The 20,400-nt window shown below is 39.0% G+C and overlaps 1 protein-coding gene across 1 annotated transcript in view; it reads left to right on the top strand.

The window, feature by feature from the left end:
• The window catches only part of TSPAN2 (tetraspanin 2), a 57,021-nt gene extending 49,469 nt beyond the window's left edge, over positions 1–7,552 (top strand). Inside the window, exons 6-8 of the mRNA XM_058178439.1 lie at positions 632–703; positions 3,953–4,036; positions 5,386–7,552. Coding sequence (XP_058034422.1) covers positions 632–703; positions 3,953–4,036; positions 5,386–5,451 — 222 coding nt within the window. The 3' untranslated portion in view covers positions 5,452–7,552. The remainder of the gene's footprint in view (positions 1–631; positions 704–3,952; positions 4,037–5,385) is intronic.
• Positions 7,553–20,400: the final 12,848 nt, after the last annotated feature.

Here is a 20,400-nt window from a genome sequence, read left to right as displayed (position 1 = left end):
AGAGAGAAGAGAAGTGGGAGAGCACACAGCCTTGGGGGCCCCTGTGCTAATTGTACAGGTATTTGATGTGATCTTGCTTAGCTTCACCTGCTGCTTCCTGTTTGTTAGGAAGCTTGTGATCCACTTACAAGTCTGTTCCGGTACCTGTAGCTGGTTTAGCTTAGTTAGAAGAATGTCTGGAATGATGGTATTGAATGCTGAACTAAAGTCTACAAAAGGACCCTTGCATAGGTCTTTGGAGACTCAAGATGTTGTAGGATGTAGTGCAGAGCCATATTAACAGCATCATCTGTTGATCTATTTGCTCGGTATGCAAATTGCAAGGGGTCTAAAAGCGGATTCGTGATGGTTTTCAGGTAGGAAAGCACTAGCCTTTCAAAGGTTTTCATGACTACAGATGTTAGAGCAACTGGTCTGTAGTCATTTAGTTCCTTGATGGTGGGCTTCTTCGGCACTGGGATGATGGTAGAGCGTTTGAAGCAAGAAGGAACATAGCACATCTCTAGTGATTTATTGAAAATATGGGTGAAGATGGGGGCCAATTGGTCAGCACAGACTTTTAAGCAAGAATTTTAATATATTTTTTTAATAATTTTAATAATTTTTTAATATATTATCTCTCTCCCTCCAGCTTCAATGCTGTGGGAAAGACAGTGACGTTCAAGTAAAACCCACCTGTCCAAAAGATATTGGATCGACTAAAGTAAGTGACTCTATTCTGTCATGTCATTCTGACAGTGAAGTCAAAAATAGCCGAGGAATGGGATAAGACATGGTGGGAATATCATCCCTGGAGCCAGAGGAGGTGATTTGGACAGGAGCCATTTGGCACCAAACTAGGATGCCAGCAAGATGACTTCTAAGCAATTTGTTTGCTTTGCCAATTATACAGACATTCATATATCTGAAGAAGACTGCAAAATAAAGCAAGCCATATTTATTGCAGCCAACTTGCTTCTTCGGCCCTTCCAATTTGCTTGCAACCTCCTGGGATGTCAGAACTGGTCATTACCATTTCCTGGTTTCCATAAAATGAAACATCTTAGCAGATTTTTTTTTTTTAATTTACTTGTCATGCCAGTGAAACTTTCCTTCCGTAACAAGTAGCAGTGTGGATGAATTATCCTCATCAAGTTCATAATGCAGAAGAAAAGGTTAACGTCCCCAGTGTGATCATGTATATAGTTTGTGGTTTAATTTTTTTTAAAAAAGAAAGTAATCACATACATTCTATTGTTTGGTTAATATGGACCATGTACAGGTAGTCCTCGACTTACAACCACAACTGAACCCAACATTTCTGTTAATAAGTGAGACAACGATTTTTGATCCATTTTACAACCTTTCCTGCCACAGTTATTAAGTGAATCACTGCAGCTGTTAAATTAGTAACATGGTTCTTAAGTGAATCTGCTTTCCCCATATGAGTCAGTTGCCAAGTGTCTGAATTTTGATCATATGACTATGGGGATTCTGTAAAGGTCGTAAATGTGAAAAATGGTCAAAAATCACTTTTTCCAATGCCGTTGCAGCTTTAAATAGTCACTAAATGAACGGTTGTAAATCAAGCACTATGTGAACATGCAAGGATGCCTAGATTCCCTCACCCTTACTGAGTGGCTTCTTGAGAGGTTTAGCTTAATCTGATTTCTGCTCCTGAGCCAAAATTTCCGGTTGACCTTCTCTTAGAGACCAGTTAGAGCAGGGGCCAAGTAGAACTATATGGCAGACCTAATCAAATGAACTTAATTTTGGTTATGTGAACTTTCATGCTAGTTCAGACAAGATAAACCAGACAAACATATAGTTGACAGTCTAATTTTATTTTCTGTGAAAATAGAATTAGATTATGTGATCGTCATAGATAATGTATGCTATATAGTTCAGTTGCTCTCCACTGATTTTCCTGCCTGCAGAAATAGCTTGTCCACGCACGCCCCCCCCACTTTGTGATGCGGTGCAATTCTGTATTCCAGTATTTTTGTTCATAAACTGACTCCATGTGTAGACCTGGAAGATTGCATTGTATAACTAGAGAGGCAGAAATCCAGGAAAAGAAGAGAATGAATTTGTAGGCATCTGCAGGTAAGGCAAATGAGGAAGCTTGCACTAAAAAACATAAGAGGCACAGCTTGCATCCTTTGTGCAAGAATGGTGATAATTGTGTCATTCTGATAAAACCATCATATTCTGCAGATGCCCTTGTATACACCTATTTCAATGATTCAAGGCTGCTTTGCTGTACTGATAAAAGGAACAGCAGCAAAGTTAAACAAGAGACATCTTGTTATAAATCTTTTTTTTAAAAAAATTAAAAGATTTTACAAACGTATGAAAAATAATAAACAGTAAGATATTTTAAAAATAAAAAATATACAAAAAGTGTGAAAATAAATACAAATAAAATATATACCTTTTTCCCCCAAAATAAGACATCCCCTGATAAGCCCAATTGGGCTTTTGAACACATGGCAATAAGGCCAAGCACTTATTTCAGGGTTCAAAAAAATATAAGACAGGGTCTTATTTTCAGAAAAACATGGTATATAAAAAAATTACTTCTGATTTTCTTTACAGCAGTGATGAACAAACTTATTATCTCTCCTTTCTCATTAAAATTAGTTCATTGTCCCTTCTTCCCATATTCAACCATTTTTAATCAACAGATCAATGTCACTAGTTCTTTTTTTTTTCATTTTCAGTAAATAGTGCATAAGAGGTTTCCAATCTTTATTAAAAGTATTTATTATCTTATCACTGATCAAACAGGTCAATTTTGCCATTTCAACAAATTCCATCTTTCTAAACCATCCTTCCTTTGTGGGGATTTCAATTTTTTTCCATCTTTGTATCAGGGGTGAAATGTTCCCGGTTCAGTCCGGTTCGCCTGAACCAATAGTAAAAAAGGCTACTGGTTCGCCGAACCGGTAGTAAAAAATGTTTTTAAAAAAGTTCCAACGATCAGTGAGCAATGCCCAGTCATCAGAACTTTTTTTTTTACTTTTTTAGCATTCTTTTACTACCAGTTCTCCAGAACCGGTAGTTAAAATGCATTTTAAAAAAGTTCAAAAGATCGTGCGTCGCTCAGCTGATCGTTAGAACTTTTTTTTTACTTTTTTGGCATTTTTTTTACTACCAGTTCTCTGGAACCTGTAGTAAAAATGCTTTTAAAAAGTAAAAAAAAGGCTCTGAAGATCAGGCAGCTCAGCTCGTCAGAGCCTTTTTTAACCTTTTAAAAGCATTTTTTTACAACCTATTCAGCTTTGACGATCACAGCTGAGCTGCCTGCATTAAACCAGCTTTTGGATATAGTTTTCACAAACTGCATTGATTTAAATAAAGAGTATATATTTAATGAAATTATACATGATGTGAGGACCAAATATTTCCATAGACTAGGAGAATAGCATGAGATCCTGACCAGACAAAACTGCTGAGTATTTATGATTCTACACAAATTCAAATGTCTTGCAGTCATGTTTAGGGAAACGTGTATCCCTCCTCATATATTTGGCAGTTCCGGATTTGCATTGCAACTATAGCAAAAACAACGAAGGAAGGATGGAACAGAAGATACAGCCAGAAACAATGATGGCTGTTCCCAGGACACTGTTGAAATTATTATTCTTAGTAAAATATAGAAGGAATTGGAGTAGAAAGGATGTTCTAGAATCCCTTAGAATCAGAGAGAGGAAAAATGGAAAAGAAATTGGAGTAGAAAGGATGTTCTAGAATCCCTTAGAATCAGAGAGAGGAAAAATGGAAAAGAAATTGGAGTAGAAAGGATGTTCTAGAATCCCTTAGAATCAGAGAGAGGAAAAATGGAAAAGAAAATAATAAGGTGCTGGATAAAAAAAACATATCTGCCACAGGTAAAGGTGGTTGTTGAGAATTCATATTAGTAGATTTAGGAAAGGATTGTAGACTTTAATGTCTTTCATGTCTTGAACAGAACTGTCTGACTGAAATAGAGATTCTCGTTAATTCAAATCTTCATTTACTTGGCATTGTTGGGATTGCAATTGCTGGAATCACAGTAAGTAATTCTGATTGTATTTACTATTGTTGTCATCATCATCATCAACATCAACATTGTATTTACACAAACCTGAAATCTTTCCAAGCCATTGAAATTATAGCAGATTACTAAAGAGAACAGAGTATCACTGTAAGCATCCCTTGCATGGACCTCAGCTAGTATGCTGACTGGGGGAATTCAGGAGATGAATTCCACACATCTTAAAGTTGCTGAAGTTGAAAAATACTGCTCTAGAAGCTATGCAAGATGTAAGATTCCTTGTCCACTGTAGTCACAATACCATCACCAAATTATGACTTGGGGCAGAACAACAAACTGTTCAACACAGTGTGAGTGCCAAAATTGAACCAATAGTGTGACTGCTATTTGTCACAGCTAGAGATTTTCTAGCTGTGACAAGTGAAGCAAAAATTATATCTGTAATCTAGATATACAGTTTGTTTATAGTATTTTAGATCTTTTTTCATAGTTTGTATTTTTATCAAAATGTGATGTGAATGTGCCATATAATAAATTAAAATATGCAGTCCTGCTCCTTCTCTATAAATGGCATGTTTTAGGGGGAAAATATGGGTGTTAATTGCTCCCACACAACCAAGACCAGGATATTGGAAGTAAAAGGGCTTTCTTCGAAGTTTAATCTTCCATATTTATACCACTTCATTATTTCATGTATTTATTCATATTTATATGACCGTTCACCATTAAATAAGTGACTCTTGGTGGTATACAAAAAAACAACAACCTAAAAACAGTATAAATGAACAAGTTTTATTATGAATAATAACAGTAATAATAATAACTTTAAAATTGTAAAAGGTACAACACTAAAAAATAAATATATATTTTAACTTCTTTTAGCTGTTCAATTTAAAATAATCATCTATCTATCTATCTATCTATCTATCTATCTATCTATCTATGTAGGTAGGTAGGTTCTGAGATAGGGATGTTAGATCAGGCATTAAAGCAAAATCCCTAGTAGCACCGATGATGTTACCTAGTTTGGTAATAAAACATCTGCAACAAAACAACCAAGCTCACAGAGCACCAAGAACCCCCAGAGTTTTATTTGCCAGTCAGAATAATTCACATGGGCTTGGCTGGTAACATAATAATAATAAAATAGAATCATGTAGATACCTGGAGATTTGATATTTTTTTCCCCCTGAAAAGTAAGGAGAAAAAAACTTTACAAAATATTTGATATCATAATGTGATCCTGAAGTATCCAAAATCTCTAGTGAACAGAGAACCATTCCAAAAAACAATCACTCAAAGTCTCTGAAGCATTGCTCGTATGTGACAAATGTTGCATCCTTTAAAATAATGCTCTCATTTTTCAGATCTTTGGCATGATCTTCAGCATGGTCCTTTGTTGTGCGATCCGAAACACAAGAGATATGCTTTAGAACGCTTCCTGTATCACATTATTTTGAACCCAGGACTGAAAGAAAAGCTGCAGCACAGTTCTGAAGAACTGCTTGCCCACTCAACTTAACAACTGTAATCCATTTTTTAAATTAGGTGTTAATCAACTGACAGAAAAGGGGAGTGTTTGATGAGTTCAAGAGTTTCCTGTGATTGCATTTAAAATTTTAAAACAATTATGACATGAGCAAGTAAGATAGGCTAACAATGCCTTTTCAAGGCCAACAGTGACATCTAAAATTAAAATTTATTTGAAGTATGACTTTGCACAGCTATGGAGGAATAGGCCCTGTATGTATGTGTGCTTGTTTTGGTGCAGATGCACTTATAGCTGTATATACAGTCCCTTTGATTGTATGTATGTTTTGTGAGTGTCTCTATCTGCATGCATATTTCTGCATTATATATATTATGCATGCACATGTGTGTGTATACACACACACTTGGGTACATTTCTTGATAAAAGGTTTTTCACAATTGAGTCCTCTTTACTAATCATTTTTGGAGAAGCAAATTCCTGTAGGAAAGTGAGTACTCTGTCCTATCTTCTTTCAGTCTTTGGAATGTCCCGTTTAAGATAATGTCAGGCAGGATAGACCAGGACCACATGTGAAGTTGCAGTTAAAGTTATTTATTAGTACTCTTGCCTATGCACAGGAATCTACTCCACTAATGGTTAGCACTGTTCTGGCCTTAGATAAGGATCAAAGGAAGTCAAAAGGGTTGCACTTAGTCCATTTGTGGGTACATAGAGACTCTAGGCTGATTTCTCTTTTGACTCTGCCCCCCCCCCCGGGGTTCTGCCACTCCTCCGGATAACTATATTTAAAGAAATGTGTTCTGCTTCTAGGCAGCTCTCCCCTTGGAAGATTGTGTGTGTGTGTGTGTGTGATTTATATATTTATTTATATGCAGAATTGTATATATGATAGAGATTGATGGGGAACTCACTGGCCTTTTTAAAGAAAAGCAGAGCAGAACCCAAGAGCTAGTACCAAACAAGCAGAGAGCAGTGAAAAGTTTCGGTTCAAAACAAACTTTCATTGTGACTGAGACATCCTGTCCAGTCATGATTTTATGTAGGATCTATTTAAAACATGTCCAGGTACCTCGATGAGGAACTTAATTTCACTCAAAAAACTGTTCCTTGCTTGGTTTTTTTCCCCCCCAAATGCTATTTAGTATTTATTGTCCTAATTATTTTTAATATGGACCAAAAAGCCTTACTGTAGCATAATCTAAAATTGATGCCCAAATTATTTTACACAGTTACTATGATGATTACTCAGTCCCTAAATGCACACCATATCCCAATGGCCATTTCAGGCCATTGTAACATATCTCTTAAAGTATGTTGGTACAAAATCAATTCCTGTTCATTAGGACTTGCTCTTTCATTAGTGCCCTTAGAAATGCAGCTTAGTTATTTGCTGCAGGGACCATAATAACCATAATGCTGTTTGCAACCTTTTATTTGCTATAACAATTGCATGCTGGCTTTACACAATAGGGAACATACCTAATATACAAATAATATTTATCATTAGCTTCATGGTCCAGTCAAAGTTAACCATGCACTTTCATTGAAATCAATACTTCTCAAGCTTGGGTAAAAATTAATTCAATTTGTATATGCATATTTGTGTGTTTAAAAGAGATGCTCTTAAAATAACATGTCCATCCACAAATATGCAATGCAGCTGTATGGCATTTTGAAGTTCAAAGCAAACTTCAAAAGCATGAGACAAGTACTTCAGAACAGGATTATGTGTATAGGAGAATACAGACAGTCCCTGAAGACCCTGAACAAATGTTCAGCATTACATTTAAAAATAAAGAGGAGGAGGAGTTGTCATTAATGATGTCAAGAACAATAACCAGTAATGGTGACAGTTATGCAACCAGTCCAGGCACAGATTTCATACCGGGCTTCACACTTCAGTTGTTTGAACTGTGAGCACTAATACATTTGGGAAGAAACAGAAATCTTATATTGAAAGATGAGAAACTCTACGTGTTTAAAGTTGCCCTATATCCTGTACCTAAAAAAGTGATATCCGACAAATTAACCGTCAGATTTCAGTCTTTGGAATGTCCCGTTTAAGATAATGTCAGGCAGGATAGACCAGGACCACATGTGAAGTTGCAGTTAAAGTTATTTATTAGTACTCTTGCCTATGCACAGGAATCTACTCCACTAATGGTTAGCACTGTTCTGGCCTTAGATAAGGATCAAAGGAAGTCAAAAGGGTTGCACTTAGTCCATTTGTGGGTACATAGAGACTCTAGGCTGATTTCTCTTTTGACTCTGCCCCCCCCCCCCAGGGTTCTGCCACTCCTCCGGATAACTATATTTAAAGAAATGTGTTCTGCTTCTAGGCAGCTCTCCCCTTGGAAGATTGTGTGTGTGTGTGTGTGATTTATATATTTATTTATATGCAGAATTGTATATATGATAGAGATTGATGGGGAACTCACTGGCCTTTTTAAAGAAAAGCAGAGCAGAACCCAAGAGCTAGTACCAAACAAGCAGAGAGCAGTGAAAAGTTTCGGTTCAAAACAAACTTTCATTGTGACTGAGACATCCTGTCCAGTCATGATTTTATGTAGGATCTATTTAAAACATGTTCAGGTACCTCGATGAGGAACTTAATTTCACTCAAAAAACTGTTCCTTGCTTGGTTTTTTTCCCCCCCAAATGCTATTTAGTATTTATTGTCCTAATTATTTTTAATATGGACCAAAAAGCCTTACTGTAGCATAATCTAAAATTGATGCCCAAATTATTTTACACAGTTACTATGATGATTACTCAGTCCCTAAATGCACACCATATCCCAATGGCCATTTCAGGCCATTGTAACATATCTCTTAAAGTATGTTGGTACAAAATCAATTCCTGTTCATTAGGACTTGCTCTTTCATTAGTGCCCTTAGAAATGCAGCTTAGTTATTTGCTGCAGGGACCATAATAACCATAATGCTGTTTGCAACCTTTTATTTGCTATAACAATTGCATGCTGGCTTTACACAATAGGAACATACCTAATATACAAATAATATTTATCATTAGCTTCATGGTCCAGTCAAAGTTAACCATGCACTTTCATTGAAATCAATACTTCTCAAGCTTGGGTAAAAATTAATTCAATTTGTATATGCATATTTGTGTGTTTAAAAGAGATGCTCTTAAAATAACATGTCCATCCACAAATATGCAATGCAGCTGTATGGCATTTTGAAGTTCAAAGCAAACTTCAAAAGCATGAGACAAGTACTTCAGAACAGGATTATGTGTATAGGAGAATACAGACAGTCCCTGAAGACCCTGAACAAATGTTCAGCATTACATTTAAAAATAAAGAGGAGGAGGAGTTGTCATTAATGATGTCAAGAACAATAACCAGTAATGGTGACAGTTATGCAACCAGTCCAGGCACAGATTTCATACCGGGCTTCACACTTCAGTTGTTTGAACTGTGAGCACTAATACATTTGGGAAGAAACAGAAATCTTATATTGAAAGATGAGAAACTCTACGTATTTAAAGTTGCCCTATATCCTGTACCTAAAAAAGTGATATCAGACAAATTAACCGTCAGATTTCAGTCTTTTGCTGTATCTACTTTCTCAGACTGCTAGAAGTCAGTGCAGCCAATTAATGTTCAAAGAAAAGCTATTTGTTCCTGCCAGAAACATGTACAACACATGTCCAAAACCTAAGGTCATAAAATTAAAAGCCTGTCTGTGGTGTTCTGGAACATTGAGAGGTGAGCAGTTCTATTTTAATACACTCCATTTTTATTATCTCTAAAAATCTAATTTCTGCATGTTATTAACGACATCAAACTTTTATCTAGTCATGGCATGGCTATTTAAAACTGGATAAATGCAGAAATGATATAATACTCTTAAAATACCTCAGAGCTGAGTTTACAAATTATAACTGTGCTTTGTATTGTTTAAATTTATTTCTACTAAATTACATTAAAAATAATTTTGCAAAATTAAGCTATACAGAGGAAAATCATTGTGGTGCAGTTTTAATATACTGTATTACAATCGGGTTCTACCACTGATTTACATGGAAAGTGCATTGTGGGAATTTTTAAATGGCCCTTTCCTGACAAGTTATAATTTTAGGAATCAGAACTCAAGCAATAATTCAGTCTTTCTTTTTATTCAGTTGTTTAAATTGTTGTTTAATTTCCTTTTAAATAGATAGGCCATCTGAAACAATGTGTTAGGAAATTTTCAGTTATTAATAAAACACACTCTTAACTATATTCTATGTTTCATGCACATTTTTCATCAAAATACATTCAAAGCATATATGATTTCAGGGGAAGCCTTTTTATTGAGGTCTTCATTTGAAATTCAGTGTGCTGAGAACTCTACTTAGGTGTCAGGAAGGACATCCGGCCAGTAAATGCTCAGCTCCATCCAATCGCCCGACTCTACCCCGAATTAAGGGATCACAGGATTGTAAAAAGGGAATTACTCAAGTGTGTGTGTGTGTACATCAAAGAGAGAAAGTGCTCCAAGTTGTGTGAGTTGTTCCCTGCTTTCCCTCAATCTTTTATTGTGTGTATACCCCATCTCTCCAACAAATTTCAATTAACTCTACTGCTTGGTCCAGATTAGTTATTTGAACTCATTAGAAAATAAGTGATCAAATGCCTAATTCACCAACTGCCCTTGAGACCAATTGACTCATGTTTATGGCAGTTGCAGTGTCCCGGGGTCATGTGATTTTTGTGACAAGCAAAGTCAATGGGGGAACCAGATTCACTTAACAACCATGCTACCAACTTAACAAGGGCAGTTACTCACTTAACAACCATGGCAAGAAGGGTCATAAATTGGAGCAAATCCACTTAACGAATGTCTCACTTAGCAACAGTAATGTTGAACTCAATTGTGGTCATACGTCAGGGACTACCTGTAAAATATCCTTAAGAATAGACCATCTCTTCCATTATTATGCCAGCCATTCTGAAATGAGACCAGAACCAATCTAAAAATGGAAATAGGATGTGAAAACATTGGAAAAGCAGTAATTTCAGAATCTCTGTAGAGATCACCCTGTCCTACAATCCTCAGCTCTGCTTTGTTCCTGCCTCTTCTGTTTGCCATCCTGTGTTTCATTCAGACTGAGGGCTCATTCAGCCAAATCACACATCAGCATATGGCAATGTTGCTGCACCACTTTCTCATTCTATGTTCCAGCTTTCAGAAGTCTTTGGGAAGTTATTTTATGTCAGTCCATGTAACTGGTACGAATAAATTTGGGAAATTATTTGGGAAAGACTTTGAGAAATCTTCTGTGTTCCAAATATTCCACATCAGGAGGAGAAGACAAATTCTATTTAATCTGTGCTCCTGTTTTTCATTTTTATTGTTTTTCTCTTCTCATTTGGGTTTTAGAAGAGATGGATGAGCTGTTGCTGTAAATACAGGCAAGAGGAGAACCTTGTTTTATTCTGGTAGTTGCATTTTTATGCTGGGAAAATCTGAGCTAGATAACATCATCAGTGCTAGTGATGGCAGTGATGGTGTTACCTAGTTCGGATAATGAAATGTATTCAAGAAAACAGGCAAGCTCAGAGAGCATCAAGGACCCTTCATGTGAACCCTGAACTACAAATATTCTCCTTTATTATGCTGGGAAAGTACACCAACTACCTGTGCTAGCCCAAAAATAGTAATATTGAACAAATACCTGGTCATAAATGGTTCTAAATTGTCTGCTGGTGACCGTTTGTGATTTTTATGAAACGATTGTCCCTTGTAGACCTTAAACCTCTTTACTGAACAATGCTGATAAATAAGCTATGGCTTAAACACCCGGATGGCAAGGCAGGGAGGGGAATATGGTAGCTATGAAGATGGATTGGAAAACACATGCCACTGTCTGGTAATGGAAAAACAGCAGCAGAGACCTTCCTCCATACAATGCCATTGTTTTTTAAGAAGAAAAAAAATGTATTGGAGTGCTGGCAAATTTTGTTGTTGCACTCATGTTATTGGAGAAACCAGTCTTGCTTCCCAAATGTTATCCATTATTGCTTGGCTGCTTCTTTATCTTTAAGTGCCTTTTGAGAAACAGGACAGAACACCAATTCTATAAATAGAATTTTGAAATTAAAATCAAACATGAAGCTTATCTCCTTGCTTGCATCACACAGTCTTTATTTTTATGGGTATAATTGTTAATACTTGTCTTAAGATCATGTACTCCTAAAAATAATGAAAGAATATGTGTTTGACATGCAAGTCAGAATTAAATATATCCTTTATGTGGCAAAAAAAATATATCTTACCAGTGCCTTTAAAAACACCATGGCTCTATTCTCCTGATCTTACAATTTCCAGTGTCATTTTGGTGGGGGAGTCCCTTACATCTCCAAAATTGAATGTTGGGAAGGATTAATTCTTGGGCTACGTTCTTTTTCTATGGTATTTAAATTATGTATCTATGCTATTGGCATTTAAATTTTCTGAATTGTTTCATTGAGAGGACCAAGTCAAACATGCTAAGAATGGCCCAAAGCCATGAGAACTAGCCCACAGCTTCTTTTCCAGGTTTATGTGATACAGTATAAGATATTCCTGATAATTCACTACTGCAGTAAATGGATGCTGTTTTGATTTTTGTAAGGTGCATACACCTTTTGAATTATGCTATTGCCTCATTGACTGAAATTTGACATTCTCCTTTTTATCTCAGCTGTGTTAAGGAATACAATCTTTCTGTATTCTAACAAACGATCACCATAAATATACTAGAGGCAGCAGTTTTAGAAAGATGTGGAGGTTGTAGGGTCAGATTCTCCCAATGGTCTTCAGGAAAAAAAACAGCACTTATTATACCAACACCTATAGATATACAGGCTACCTCAGCACTATGACACTGCAAATGTGTAAAGCAGTGCCTTATAGGAGAAAAAGCAAATACATTGAGGAGCCTTTAAAAAGCACTTATTAAACCTTCGTTTGAACAGCAGCTTGTCCTAGTTTTGTTCTTTATAAAGCCATGGGCACATTATGCATCTAATAGATGCTCTGTCCTGCTTAATACAAATTCTCAGTAACTCTGGGAATTATTATACTGAGTTCCAGACCTTTCACTGTCTTTAGGAAGTAGTGGAGTATATCTGCTAGAAAACTGGGCTTCATTCCTCCCAGCAATTATGCATGGATCAAGCAGACCAGAAAGATACAGCATCTGAAGATAGCTGTATGCTTACTCTGCAGATTCCCTTTGTGGAATCCATTATTTTATTTAATAATACGTTACTTTCTATTGCAGTAGTTGTACATAACTAGAATTTTCACTCCTTGAAATGTGTATTTTGGAATTTGTGCAAAAGACTTCATTAATTCTCCAAATGTTGATAGAAATGTAAATAAACAAACTCCTCCTTCCTGATGTTTTTGCTATCCAGCAGCATCATGCATCAAGCTGTTTTCATGGGGAACTATGCATCTTTCCCATGTAATCATTGTGTAAATGTTATTAGCAATTGATGTTATTGAAACATATTCTGTTTCCTTAATGCATTTTTATCATTGTTTCTCTACTGAAATTGATGCAAAAATCTAATAAAAATAATCTGAATGAAAATTAAGGAGTGGGGGTATTTGTTAGCTTACTTTATAAGATGTGTCACATGTGCAGTTTCCTTTCTCTGATATATCCACTGTATTCTGCAATAAAAGATAATATTCTGGGGATGAAAGAAGATAGAAATTGAAATAGCAGTTAGGCTTATATACTGCCCCATAGTGGGCAGTATATAAGCACTCTCTGAGCAGTTTACAGTGCCAGCATATTGTCCTCAACAGTCTGGTTCCTCATTTTACTGACTTCAGAGGATAGAAGGCTGAGTTAACCTTGAACTTGTTAGGACTGAACTCCAGTTTGGGGCAGATTTAGCCTGCGATGCTTTATTCTTAACTATTGTACCATCAGGATATAAGATTACCATATTTTTCAGACTATAAGATGCACGGTATATAAGGCGCACCAAGATTTTGAAGTGGTAAGCAAGAAAAAAAGGTTTTGCCCTCCCCAGCTCCCAGGTGCATTCTGCAGGCCTCCTAAACCCTCTGCGTGTCTCATTTTTCACAAAAACGGAGCACTTAGAGGGTTTGAGAGGCCTGCAGAGTGCTTCTGGGGGCTGGGGAGGGCAAAAATGTGACACGTGATGGGTTGGGGAGGCCAAAAACAGTTTTTTACCAAAAAAAACATTTTTGCCCTCCCCAGCCCCCAGGAACACTCTGCAGGCCTCTCAAAGCCTCTGCGCACCCTGTTTTCGCGAAAAATGGGCCCGTTTTGGGGGCTTCAGGAGGCCAAAAATGGCTGTATTTGTTGTATAAGACACACCAACATTTCCACTCTCTTTTAGGGGGGGAAAGTGCATCTTACACTCCAAAAAGTATGGTATATCCTAAGATATAATGTGCTGTGCTAAAAAGTTATGGGAGACCAGATGTGTTATAAATATCTTTTACAGTTGTGTAAGATCCCCACATATATTTTTTTATTCTGACAATTTCATTTTGATTGCTCTCCTGTAAATTCAAAATGACAATGAGCTGCTTGCTTTTTACTTATAGTATTTGGGCAACATTGTTTTAGACTAGTTAAGGTGTAGGTGTGCTACATTTATTATTTTTGTTTTTCTAAAATTACTGCAATGTTTTGCTTGCTCATTTTCTTAAGAAAATTGTGGCTCAAATGCACTGATTATTTTAAGAAGTCAAGCTGGGTGCCTCTTTTTCAAATGAATGGTTCCTCAACATACATTATACCTATAAAATGACAAATGTCTATAGAGGCTAAATAAAACACTCTTATTTATAATCAGCAAAAAAAAAAGAGAAGTCATGAACTAATTGCACAAGTACCCATGGTTTCTTCCTACTAGAATTCAAATATGTAAGTAACAGAGGCATATAATTGTGGTTGGGATGTTTGTTTAATTCACAATGGAAATAAACTTGCATATACACATTTCTCTACACTTCCAAGATGATTGGCAATCATTTTTCCTATATATTGTTTGGTATCAACCGGTCCACCTATTAAGATCAGAAATAATTATTCTTTTATCTTACCTTGCTTATAAGAAGACAGAAAATTCTGTTTGCTGCTATCTACAGTACCATTAAAAACTCCTGAGTTAAAAGAAGAAAATTAATCTTTTTTACAACTCTGTACTTATAGAATTTCTTGTTAAATGGAGCTTGGAAGATCACCTAACTGCTAGTTTTAAGTTACCCTTAAATATTCTATCCAGATATTGAAGGAAACAACACCCCTAACTCAGGGCAACCTACTGTATATAAACAGCAAACTCCCTCCTAGCATTGACGACATTACCAAGTTGGGTAATGAAACATCTGCAAGCAAGCAACCAATCTCACAGAGCACCAAGGACTCCACAGATCAGCCCTGAGCTAAATATATTTTCTATTTATTTATTTATGAAATTTATTTGCCACCCATCTCATGGTTTGACTCAGAGACTTACATCAAGATAAAACAAGCATTCAGTGATTATGATTATAATGGATTAAAATTACAAAAATCAAAACAAGCTAAAATACAAGGGTTTGGAGGAAAGAGGTGGGCTGCCTTCTCTGTTAGTGTATCAATCATGTCTATCCAGGAACCTCATGCCAATTGGCATAGACAGATTTTATGGTTTTTCCTAAAATCTAAGAGGAGGGGGGGAAGATCTCACTTCCTGCCACAAGATGGTCCAAAGCAGAGAAAGCTTTTCTCCTGGATCCCGCCAGCCGAAATTCCTTGGCTGATAGGATCCACAGTCAGCCTCTTCTGTCAGCACGACTGGCGTGTGCCAATCCCATTGAGGAAAGATGATTCCACAGATATCTTGACCCGTGCCATAAAGGGCTTTAAAGGTAATAACCAATACCTTGAATCCTACTCAGAAGCAGATTGATAGCCAGTGCAACTTGCATAACAGGGGTGTTACATGCGTCATTCTAGGGAGCCTCCAAAACTGTCAGTGCCACTGCATTCTGGACCAATTGTAACTTCCGAAAATCCTTCAAGGGTAGCCCCATATAGAATGAATTGCAATAATCCAAGCAGGAAATGACTAGAATGTGAGTGACTGAACACAGGTTCCCCACAATCTAGAAAAGGGCAAAAATGTTGCCCCGTACAAATTTGTACAAAGGCTCTCCTAGCCACAACTGCCAACAGGAATTTGAGAAGGAGTCATGCATCTAGAAGAAACCCCAAGTTGTTCATCTGGTCTGTCTGGGGTAGTGCCACCCAACCCAGAACTAAAGATGATAAGCCTCTGGATCCCGAGATTCCACATACCCACAGCCACTTTTACTGGTATATCTAGAGTTCCCTGGATGTGTATCTTATTTCAGAGTTCACAGTGGAACAAAAAATATACACCCAATCCAGGGTCTAAAATTAGCAGAAACTAGTTGAGTATATCGGACATTGAGGAAAACTCTTTGCTGAAATTGGGCTCTTTGAATGTAACAACCCTGAATATATCATTACTCACAGATGGCTCTTCAATCTTCTGTGTCAGCTTCTGCTCTTCCCTCATCTGAAGCTATCATATATCTCCTTGCTCTGCCTGGGCTTTTTGGCTGCAAGTCAAATATTAGTTTTGGGGATAGATACTTTTTAACTTTTGTAGTGTTTTAGATAAATATTGGCTTCAATATTGAATTTGTTATGAATACTTTTTTAAAAAAGCTAAATTCAAAGGATTCCTTTTCCTTTGTAGTATATTACAAAAATTACAGTGTATAATGTAAAGATACATTTTGCACTGAGACATCTTACATGTTTATTTGGAGGGGGAATATTGTTTAGATAAGAGGTGTCAAACTCGCAGCCTGCGGGCCAGATGTGTCACACGCTGGCTACGCCCACGCCCTGTTTAGCAAAGGGGAAAACGTTGTGATACAGACAATGCCATGACAACACGAGTTTGACACCCCTGGTTTAGATTGTATTTTTTTCGCCACAGGTAAGTTGCTTCATGTATCTTTTGTCATTTTACATCTTTGTAAATTTTCTGTTTCCATACTGAAACTACAATATATCTTAAAATGGTGGATAATACAACTATTAAAGGAGGGGCAATAATACAACTATTAAAGTTCCCCATTTTTGACTGAGGAACTTGCTTCTACTCCTCTGCCCCACTGGGGCATGACCAGTGCCACAATGAAATTATAGCAGTGGGCGGGAATAGTGATTTCCATTTAAAAGAATGAATTTAAAGGATGAAATTACAGATTTATTTTAAACCCTGCCCTGTTAATATTCGTAATATTTTAAGCTTTGCCAATTGTGAAGGCTTTGAGGGTTATAAATAGAATTCTGGGGCACCAGGTTACCCATTCCAGTTAAAGCCAGAAGATCCCACTAGGAAGAAAAAGCATTTCTCTGAAAAACAGGAAAATTAGATCAAGTTGTCTATATGAAGGCTTAGACTGGATGATTCATAACATTTGGAGATTTGAGCCATTCGTTATTTGGCAAGTGGTGGCAGCAGCAAAGAACAGACAAGCGTTTACAAGCACCAAATTGTAGAAATATCTAACAGCACAGCAGACTTTAAAAAAAAACCCAGTGAGTTTTTGAAATAGCATGGTTTATAGATCTGGTTATAATTACTGTTAAGTTCTGGAAGTAACGAGGCTGGAGACCAGGGTAGTGACAACAGCTCTTTAATATAGGGTGAACCCAGCAACAGGCTGGGGAAAAACCTCTCCTTTTATACAGTTCTACTGGTGGCTTCGTCCAATCAGCAACGTGCTGATTTCCCGCTCAAATATTTAAAGGTACAGACAAGAATACATAACACTCCTCCCCTCCCAGAAAACACTTTGCCTCTATTTACATTTTATTTACATGTTATTTTTCGACGTAGTCACGCAAATAACCTGGGCGTCTCCTAGTTCTTTCAGACCTGCGCGGTTCAGTTCTGGGTTGTGTTTTGAGCTGTTCGGGGGGTCTGGTTTCTCCTCCCAGCTCTTTCTCTTGGCCCTCCGGGCCTGGATTATTGCAGATTCTTTTTCTTGGCCATCCGCCCTGGATTACTTTTGTAATTTTCCCTGTCGTTTCCCTCGGGAACCTGATGGCGTCGCTGGACCTCCGGGACCTCAGCTAAGTCTTGCGCCTCCCCCGGGTCATGGTCAGCTGTGGGTTCAAATAAGGAGGGGTCATAATTTGTTTCCTGTGGCTTAATTTGTTCAGTTATTCGTCTCCTTATCTGATCTATGTGACGCCTCCATACTCTGTTATCTTGTAATTCGACCAAGTACGACTTTGGGCCAGTTGTTTTTATTATTTGCCCCGCGAGCCAACTTGGGCCGTCCCCGTAGTTGCGGGCCCACACTCGGTCGCCTATGTCCAATTCCCTTGTTTTGTCTATTTCCCCCTTGTAACCCTCTGGTGTGTAATGGGGACTCAAGCGGTCAAGTGGGCACCGGAGTTTCCGTCCCATCAGTAATTCGGCTGGGCTTCTGCCGGTAGCTGTGCTTGGAGTTCTGTGCTGACCGGCCAGAAAGAAGTCTATCTTTGTTTGCCAGTCCCCTGGTTTGAGCCTGGACAATGCCTCCTTAGCGCTCCGGACGGAACGCTCTGCAAGGCCATTCGACGCAGGGTGGAAAGGCGCAGAGAGGGCATGTCGGATGCCCTCCTCTGCCAAGTATTCTTCGAACTGGGCTGCCGTGAATTGCGGCCCGTTGTCGGACACCAGAGTGTCAGGCAACCCGTGGGTTGCGAATAAGTGGCGCAGGGCTGCGATTACTGCCTCGGCCGTGGTGGATTTCATGAGTATGATCTCCAACCATTTAGAGAATGCGTCGACAACCACTAGGAAAGTTTGGCCATGGAAAGGGCCAGCAAAATCAATGTGGATTCTTGACCAGGGCCCTTGGGGTTTTTCCCATTCCCTGACTGGGGCCGTTGGGGGTAGGGGTCTGGACTCTTGGCAAGCCTGGCATTTCCCTACCCTCTCAGCAATCTCTGAATCCATGAGTGGCCACCACACATAGCTTCTGCTAGCCCCTTCATCCTTACGATCCCTGGGTGGCCCTCGTGGAGGAGGTCCAGTACCTTTCCTTAATTTATCGGGATTACCACGATCACCCCATAACAGGCACCCCTTGAGCCGAGAGCTCATCCCTTTTTTAACAAATTCCTTAAAGTTGTCGCCCGGCAGCGGCCACCCTCTTGTACCCAACCGAGTACAGTCCTTAACATAATGTCGGTATGATGCCGAGCCACTTCCTTAGATGTGACTGGGCCAGAGTCAAGAGTCAATAAGCAGGATGGGCGTCCCGGCGTGGGGTCTTGATGGCCCCTGGCAGTGGGCATCTGCTTAACGCGCCTGCATGCCCACTTCTTTTCCTGGTCGATGCTGCAGCTTGTACGAATAAGCGGCTAAGAAAATAGTCCATCGGGTCAAGCGTGGCGAAAGTGCCACAGGCGTTGGTGATCGCCAGCCAGTATCCCTAGTAGCGGTCTGTGGTCAGTCACGATTTCAAAATCCGCCCAAAGACATATTCGTGGAATTTTTAACCCCTGACACAATGGCTAGTGCTTCTTTATCTAATTGGCTGTAGTTCCTCTCTGGGAGGACATCGTTCTAGAGTAAAAGCTATAGGGGCTTCTGTGCCGTTTGGAAGTCTATGGCTGAGTACAGCCCCACCCCATAAGGAGGCATAAACCAGCACTAGGGGCAATGAGTTGTGATATTGGATGAGCAGGCTATCACTTGAGAGCAGGTTCTTTACTGCTTCAAAAGCCCTATTTTCCGACTTTCCCCAAGACCAAACAGTATTTTTCCTAAAAGCCTATGCAGCGGTTCCATAGCAGTCGCTTTGTTCTTTAAAAGACCGCGTAAAATTCACTAACCCCAGGAATGCCTGCAGCTCTGCTTTGTTTTTGGGCGCTGGAGCCTTCCTAATTGCCTTGACCTTGCTCTCAGTAGGGTGAATTCCTTTCTTGTCTATCCGGTAGCCCAAGAATTCGGATTCGACCCCTATCTGGCATTTGTTTACCTTGACTTTTAATCCGGCTGTCCGGAAAATGCCCAAAACCTTTCTTAAACGCTCCCCAATTCCTCCATGTTTTCCCTGAAATTAGGACATCATCAGTAGGGAACTACCCTGGGAGCCCCTGCAGAAGTCGTTCCATTAGGTTTTGGAACAGCCCTGGTGCCACACTCACCCCAAATTGCAATCGGGTGCACTTGAAGGCCCCCTGTGCGTTACAATCGTTTGGGCTTGGCTGTGCGGGCGTCTGGGCAGTTGTTGGTAGGCTTGGGCCAAGTCTAACTTTGCAAAGACTTGCCCTTGCCCCAAAGAGTGCAATAAGTGTTGCACCACGGAACCGGTAAGCGCTTTTCTGTAAGGCTTTGTTAAGCGTCGCCTTGTAGTCAGCGCAAATTCTAATTGACCCGTCTGGTTTTATTGGGGTGACGATTGGCGTCTCCCACTGCGTGATCGACTGGCACCAAAATCCCTGATTTATGAGCTTATCTAGCTCCTTATCGATTTTGGTTTTAGGGCAAAAGGGACTCTCCTCGCCTTAAGCCTAATGGGAGCTACCTGGGGGTCTAAGTTGAAGGAAATAGGGGTCCCCTTGTACTTGCCCAGGCAGTCCTTGAAGACATCTTCGAACTCGTTAAAGAGAATGTCTTTCAGGTTACAGTCACTTCTGTAGATGCCAGTCACTCCCATGCCCAGGGCACGAAACCAGTCTAGTCCCAACAGACTGGGCAGGGTCCCTTCGACGATCGTGATGGGCAGGGTCTTCTTGTGTGGTCCGTACTCGACTCGGACGGAGGTGGTCCCTCGAACAGGGATGCGATTCTCCTGGTAGTCGTGGACTCGTAGCCGTTGTGCTT

This window comes from Ahaetulla prasina, chromosome 3 (genome assembly GCF_028640845.1).
Source record: "Ahaetulla prasina isolate Xishuangbanna chromosome 3, ASM2864084v1, whole genome shotgun sequence".
Taxonomy (NCBI): Eukaryota; Metazoa; Chordata; class Lepidosauria; order Squamata; family Colubridae; genus Ahaetulla; species Ahaetulla prasina.
Note: the sequence above shows the minus strand (reverse complement) of the source record. Positions and strands in the feature narration are given on the sequence as shown.